Source organism: Etheostoma cragini, chromosome 22 (assembly GCF_013103735.1).
Source record: "Etheostoma cragini isolate CJK2018 chromosome 22, CSU_Ecrag_1.0, whole genome shotgun sequence".
In the NCBI taxonomy this organism is placed as follows: Eukaryota; Metazoa; Chordata; class Actinopteri; order Perciformes; family Percidae; genus Etheostoma; species Etheostoma cragini.
Window position 1 is genome coordinate 10,678,212 of NC_048428.1, and position 8,149 is coordinate 10,686,360.

At 40.8% G+C, this 8,149-nt stretch overlaps 1 protein-coding gene across 2 annotated transcripts in view; it reads left to right on the plus strand.

The window, feature by feature from the left end:
* Positions 1 to 8,149, plus strand: part of cntnap2a (contactin associated protein 2a) — a 322,443-nt gene that overhangs the window by 138,792 nt on the left and 175,502 nt on the right. For both annotated transcript variants that reach the window (XM_034861583.1, XM_034861584.1), the window contains exon 3: positions 5,884 to 6,077. In XM_034861583.1, the coding sequence (XP_034717474.1) occupies positions 5,884 to 6,077 (194 nt within the window). The remainder of the gene's footprint in view (positions 1 to 5,883; positions 6,078 to 8,149) is intronic.

The window sequence follows — 8,149 nt, forward strand, 5'->3', positions numbered from 1 at the left end:
GCAGGTTTAAGTTACTTCCGCAGTGGTTGCACTTTTCGAAACCGGATGCTCTGTCCACTTATTTTAACGGTCTATGGAGCACACAGACATAAAGGTGCACACACAGCCATGAAAGTGTTTAAACACACGTGCAAAAAAAATGATGTGTTCGCACCCACCCACACGCTCTCCCACACTGACAGTAAGACAGAGGAGAGATGTTCTCTTGTTTGATGCTCTGCCTTGCCTTCACTTTTGTTTGTGTGTCATGCCTGTCACCAACTGCCCGTCACTTGTCCAGAATCCCACTGTGTCTCAGTTACTCATGCCCAGAACTCTGGTCCTTCCTTCTGTGTTCTTAAAAATCTCCTTTTTGTACTCCTTCACATATTCTTCACATGCTCATTTTCTATTTTGTTCCTGCTGTTGCTCTATCTTGCTCACTTGCTCTTTCTGCTTTCCCCCGCTGTTCATTCTTTTCTCTCATCGGACTCATTCCCCCCCCCCAAGTTCTGTAAAAGCCCAGTCAGGCAGTAGAATTAAACCTTCAATTTTTCCCAGCTGGGCCATAAAAGTTACAAATATTTTTTGTGTCATTACACACACATATGCATGTACAGATGGTCACACTTCAGTTTCCATTTTTTTTCACATTTTTACTTTTTCTGGATTATACATACTATACTGTATGTATATAGAAAACAAGGCGGAAGTCAACTTTACAGTCTAAGAAGAGATAAACAGAGGAGAAAAATGACGTTTGGTAGTACTTTCACTTGTGAGTGTGTGTCTGGTCTAATGTCTTATAGCCGAGGGTTATTTGAACATTGTGAATTGAGGTGTGTGAGTTGGGATACAAGACAAATATACACACATTAGTTGATAGTTTCAAAAGGCAGCCATTTTTGGCAATGGCTCCCAAAGGGCACTTCCTGGTTTGATTTTCTTTCCATTATGTTCCCCTGCCTTTCCTTAGTCAGCACATTGCTGTTGGTACATCCATCCATGCCCCCCATCAATTTACATTTTAGTGGCTTTTACTAACTGTTCATTGTTATTGGTTTTGATGAAAAATGGGCAATAACTGGCTTTGTATGGTCACTTTTTTTTGCAGCCTACAGAAACTGCTTTTATGCCAACAATTGATACAAAGTGTTGGTGTGTTTTTGTGTGTGTGCATGTTAATACACACATTCGTACATTTGTATGCTTGTGTGAAAGAATATTTGTATATCAGAACTGATATCAGTATGATTCCCTTAGAACACACACTCGAACTGTGCTACCACTGCAGGGTTATCCGTGTCATCACAGATAGCTCAAACCTTGTTTTGCAAGCTTGGAGAAACTCCAGCCATGTTTTTCATCTTCGGTTGGCTCCTTTTTATCTCAGGAGGAGCCTCTCGGTGTGAATTCCATTTGGCCAGTGCTGTTGACCTGTGAAGGGCATCGCAAAGGAACATTTTCACCAGTGTAGCTTTCAGGTAGAAGATTTATCTGATTTCGGACATGCTTGTTCAAAATGCCAGTGTCTGTGTTGCCACAGGAACTGCCCCCAATGTACAAATGCATTATGGGGATATATTGAAGAGTAGCCACAGGGGACAGAGGAGGCAGATTATAAACCATTAGCCATTGCAGAATGGGCCGATAAATTGCCAAGGTACTGTATATCATCAATACCAGTGAATTCCCCTTGTGTGGCAAAATCCGATTGGATTTTCTGCCTTTTCTGTGTTCATTAAAGGATGTTCGATCTGTCATGCAGGTGATTTCATTAATTAGTGTAAGGTTGTATTCATCCATTATTAGTTTAAAACATCACACAAATAGTGAGAAATACCCATGAAATCAGAAGCCAAGGTTCTTATTATTTCATAGGTCAAGGCACCAAGCCCTCACACTAAGAAGGTAAACCAGTGAATGAGTGCTATCTGTGTTTGATTACAGCCTGAAACAATCAGTTATAAAAATTGTTGCAGACTTATCGATAAACCGGCACCATCAGATTCAATGATACATTTCTTATTTTTTTAATGTTAACAAAGATTGCTCGGTTGGTAGAGCGCGCACCCATGTATAGAGTTTTACTCCTCAATGCAGCGGGCCCCGGTTCAACTCCAGCCTGTGGCCCTTTGCTGCATGTCATTCCCCCACTCTCTCTCTTTTTCTCTCTCCTTTCAAATAAGGGCCTAAAATGCCCCAAAAAAATATTCTTAAAAACAAATACCACACAGACATGCTCTATTATCCAGGAAGTAACTTGGTATCAGCAGCACTTTGAAGACTTTTATCAGCTTCAATGGAGGTACATCTTGGTGGCAGTGCTCCTCTAGTTTGAGCCAGTGTTGCTTTCAAAGCGTTATTCTCTCTGGCTTCTAATTCTCCGTCCTTTGTCCCGAGCTCTGTCTCCCGATTCCCAACTCCTGGTACTTGCATTCTCCTTTACTTCATCTCATTCTCAAAGGTTGCTTCTTTGACCTTCCCCTTCCTCCTGTTCCTCTTCTCCTCCCCGAACATCTGTGTGTGTGTGACAGGTGAGAGAACGGTGACAGTCCCCCGACACCCCACCCCTCCCCTCCCCTTTCTCTTCCCATTTCCCCCCTCCTTTTGCTTTTGCTGATGCTCCTGTTCCCTCTCACTCGCTCTCTTACCATCCATTCCCCCAACGCCGGCCTCCTCTTTCTCCACTTTATTCTGTCAACCTCTTCTCTCTTCTCCCCCTTCTCCCTCCGGCTTTCACCTTTCACTGCACCTCTGTTCTTTTTTTTATGTCACGCTTTACCCCACTCCTAACCTTTGTCAAGCTGCCCCTTCCTCCCCTCTCACCTTTTCTTCTTTTTCCAGCCTTCTCCCTTCCTCTCCAATCTATAACAACATTTGGCCATCTCACTTCTCTGGTCCCTTTTTTTGCTCCCTCCCATCTTTTATTCGTGTCTCTTGTTCCTCCTTCGACCTCTGACATTGAGCTCTTTAGCGCACAGCTCTCTTCTCTCATTGCTTTTTTTAGTCCGTCTGTCCCAAATGCTTGGCATCACTTTCACAATCTTTTGAACCTTTACATCTCTCTGGACATTTCAATCTATCTGTCTCTCTCTTATTCCCATCTGTTGCTTCTGCTAACCCTGTGACCCTAACATGTTTTCTACTCCATCTGTCCTTTTCAACCCCTTTTCCCCAACCACTACCCTGTCCTTTCATTCACCCGTTTAAAGCCATGTTCAGACCGATAGGGGCACTTTTTCAAAAACACAGTCTCCTCATTCAATTCATTGACACTTGGGGTCCTTCTAAAGAAAGCCAGAGTTGTCTGTCAAAAAAGTTCAACCTGGCTCAACTTTTGACGCAACACAATGCAACATTATCCAGCATTGCACAATCAAGCTCTGGCCAATCAAATAGTGTGTGTGTGTGTGTGTGTTTTCTTTGTGATTGTGGGTGATTATGCAGCAGGGTTTGGATGAAGAGCGGCATGCTAGGTCAGCATGCAATGGATGAAACGCAAGACAATTTCATACCTGGTATTTGACAACAAAATGGGTATGCCAGTAAAGTGTTAGAGGGTATATATATATAAAAATAGAACCACCGATATTGGCTGTACTACTCAAATATATCAAAACTGAAGTATTTCAGTATGTACCACCATTATTGAAGAATGTGCAGTATTGGCCCCCTACATTGCAAACACATTCTAACTGTTCCTCTCTCACTTTTTTCCATTTTCCTGAACTGTACCTAGAACTTTCCTAATCATTGCTTCCTGTGACATGTCAATTAAACCCTGTAGTCTGATTCTCCGTTGGTATCTTTCCCATTTCAATGTTGAACAGGTTCAGTTTATCTCTTTCTCCCAAGTTTCTCATCCTTTTCCCTCTGCTCTGTCGTCCTCCCCAAAGTTCAATTTGGGCCTCATTTATCACCTTCTTTACCATAACTACATTGCTCCCTTTATGTCCTTTTTTCATCCCATCCACATTGTATCTCATCTCTGACCTCCCCATTACCAGAGTCATAACATCCCTCCTTCTTCTTCTCACATCATCCATCTCTCTTGCTCGCCCTCTCTCCAATTTTCTGCCACTACCTTTCGCCTGTCACCTTCTCAACACATACCTTCTCTTCAAACTTTCCGACACCCCATCCTCCGATCTTGTTCATAGCGTCACACTGTCTTGGTCATTGTCCACTCAGCTTGCTTTCTTAATCTTTATTTTCTGTTTACTGTCTGTTTACTTATCACTATCACTCGCCACTGCCAAACCTAATATCTTACCCTCCATCCCCTCCTCCCTCTCCCACTTTTGATAGTGTTTTATCCCCCCAAGGGAATGGCTTTGCTGCAATGGGTTTTCGAGGTATTGACGTTTTCACTGATACGGGCCTGGTTATCTGTCAAGGCCAAGCTGGAGTGTAATGGCTCTGTAATTGGATAAGATATAGGATTTTTGCCAGGGGGGGATACATCGCAAACTGCATCACCCTCTATTTTATCATATGACTATCATCTTTCATGCCTTCCTCCACTGCGCTTGGTGCTCCTTTCCCACTCTCTTGCAGTTTTTGTTGGTCTTACTATCTCCCTTTCTCTCATGTTGTGCCCATGGTTCAGTTCTCTCTCTCTCTCTCTCTCTCTCCATCTCTCTCTCTCTCCATCTCTCTCTCTCTCCATCTCTCTCTCTCTCACTCTCTCTCTCCCTGTCATTTTTAAATCAGTTATTCTCTTTTACTTGTGCTTTCAGCCAGTCTCTTTGTTATCTGTGTTTTTGTCCTTTAAAAAAAAAGAATATCCATCACAGCGACTCAAAGAAGACGGCCGTGACATGGCCAGTTCGCAGACCATCCACCTCCCACTCTTCCCGATAATCATTTTACAGTCACATTTTATCACAGGCTTTGCTGTGTGTGTGTGTGTGTGTGTGTGTGTGTGTGTGTGTGTGTGTACGTGCATGCCCTATTCTCTACTTCTATTTTATGCACATGCATCCATTTTTTCTTGTATTCCTACCCACATACCATATAGGCATTACGTCTTTTTTCTTACTTTCAAATGGCAGATGGAATTAGGTCAGTGGGATCCAATCCAGAATTTTTATTTGTTTTCTGTCGAACAGTTGCCTTGCTCTTTCGTTTCCACAACATTTAACCTAAGGCTTTTTTAACCTGCGAGGTTCGGTGGAGTTCGGCCTCAGGTACACACCTGGAGGTGTGAACAGGGGCAACTTTTAGAGGACACAAGAGTCTGGCAATGAAGGCAGACCCCTGAGGTCTGAGGCTGGCACAAGGACACAGACTGCCACTGAGAGGATTATGATAAAAACACAGCCAACTATTCCACCAATCAACACTGTAGTCATGGGAAAATATCATGAAACGCTCTCCTTTTCATTTTTTTCAGAAATAGTCATTTTTTTCAAAGCAAAAGTTTACCTTGGTAGAATGATTTCTATATGTGAATGATTTTGTATGACAGTGTGGGTGTGGGTGACAGTAGACTTAGCATTTTTTTAAATCTCATATTACGGTATGTCTTGCTTACCAATATTAAAAAAGGAGTTTAGCAGTACCTGTCTTGGATCAAATGTCTGGGCTGCTCTCTCCTCCACACTGACCATTTATAAAAGGAAGGACTACAACCGCGTAACTCCACATTGTCTTTGTAAAACATCATTATGGTGGGACCATGCTGTTTTTCTGTCTGTCTTGAACCCAGGAGCTGATCTGCCCTGAACAGGATCAACTCGGCCTGCATAAATAATAAATACATTTCCTGCTATTGCATACTTTTAATTAGACCAAGGTCCATTTTAACCCACAGACAGAAAGATACTGTTAAAAGCATATAAGATATTTGAAGACAACCTTTGACTTTCCACTCATTATAAAATGTCACTACCTCTGCAGGTGCTGGTGGGTGGTCACCTTTGGACAGTGACCATTACCAGTGGCTACAAGTGGACCTAGGTTCCAGAAAGCAGGTGAGCGCCATAGCAACGCAGGGCCGCTACAGCAGCTCCGATTGGACAACGCGGTATCGTCTCCTCTACAGTGACACAGGAAGGAACTGGAAACCATATCACCAAGACGGCAACATTTGGGTGAGCAAATAAGAAGTGTATGTGTGGGTGTGTGCGTGCGTGCGTGCGTGCGTGCGTTCGTGCGTGCATGCGTGTGTGTGTGCGTACGCACATGTAAACTATGGCCACGGGCTATCAGCTCTATAAGTGTTTTTTTTTTTGTGTGTTGGGTGATGATTGTAGATAACCATATGCAAAGTTATTAGCTTAACATAGTATTGTTTTGGAAAAATATCTGTTTCTGTAACTACACATTTTTATGTTCTAAAAGGATTGGTAAGAAGGGAAATAGTTTTATTATGATAGAAAAGTACATGAAATGACACTGGGTAAAAAATAAATTCAATGTTTTTTTTTTTGTCATTATCAATAAAATGATACCCTTTTCACCCTCACTTAACTCAGAAAAATGCAGAAAACCAAGTGTGGGAGTGCAACAGCATGTTTCATATAAATATTCAATGAATTATCTCAGTTCTTACCAAATGTAATATGTCGACCACAGACCACATGACTTTATCCCTTGACATTGTATTGTGTGGTGTTGTCTCTGTGGCCTTATCGTTTACCGTACGTCTCTTATTCCAAACCAACAGACCTCGGTCACTACACTGTTAGCAAGCACTTAAGTGGGCCATCTGACAATCTGTAATCATTAGCTAATGGGGTAATGTCCCACACTATTCACTGTTGCTGTATGGTGAAGGACGACAGGTGATAACAGACAGGCTTTCAGGGAGAGGACAGGAGAAGAATACAATAGCCCTGTCATGAATAATGTTGACACAGCAGTCAGCATAAATCTAAAACACTGAAGTGAGGAGGCTGATTGCTTGTTCATCTGCACCGGTGGAGACAGGATATGTATTTTTAGTTTCTCCAGTCTATCTGATCTGCTAGAAGAACATTAGGTATACTGTATGAACTCCACATGGCTTTACTTTATTGGTAATTGTCAAGACACATTAATTAACATCAATATAATGTAAATGTATCGGATTTAGCAAGAGGTTAACAAACAAGATACACAAATGTAGACAAAACAACATCAAGGACATACTGTATTACTGCATGCAACATGCATTGACATAAAACCAAGTAAAAAACAGTGCATGCACATAGTAGTGTGTAAACATCTATGTTGAGGTGAAAAAGCCTTGACAACAGATGGAATGGACAAAAGCTGATCCTGTTGACCTGTTTCTGAAAAATCCCTAGATACATAATGTTAGAGTGAATCCAATAAGAAAAGCTTTATTTTCCAAGATGCTAAAAATATTATGATAATCAAGTAGTTACACATTTTCTCAAGGCAATATGTTATACATTTCTTCTGCATTTTGTAATGAATTATTACATAATGTGTCCGTTCTTACAAAATGCGGGTGTTTATGTAATTACCAACCAACATGGATGTCTTCATTCATTTTTTATAACATTGGCATGTTTATTTTATGAATTCTAGCATTATTCAGGGTGACTCAAGAACGCAACAAAATGCTCTAGTGAGACTGTGGAAGAAAAGGAATTTGTATTGTCTAAACCGTGATTGACAGACATTGTGTGCAGGGAGACCAGTCACTTTGAAGTCTAGAATTGTTGAACCATAATTACCATGCCAAAAATATCATAAATATCATATAGCATGCCATTGACTCAAAATTAATTTTGAGTCAACATGATTCATGCTAGAATTCATAAAATATACATGTCATAAACACTGTCAACAATGTCATAAAACATGAATAAAGAAATCTATGTTTTTTATTACACAATGCAACATGTTATTAAATTTTCATGAAAAAAATCAGACCCCCGCATTTTTTAAGAACTGTGCGGAGAAATGTATACCATATTGTGTTCAGGGTTTTTATTACAAAATGCGGCAGATTATTACATAATGCAGGTGTTATTACAAAATGAAGGGAAAATGTGTTGCATTTTGACATTTTTATTACAAACTGCATTGTTATTACATAATGCGTTGTTACATACAGTGGGTACGGAAAGTATTGAGACCCCTTTAAATTTTTCACTCTTTGTTTCATTGCAGCCTTTTTCCAAAAATCAAAAAAGTTCATTTTATTTCTCAG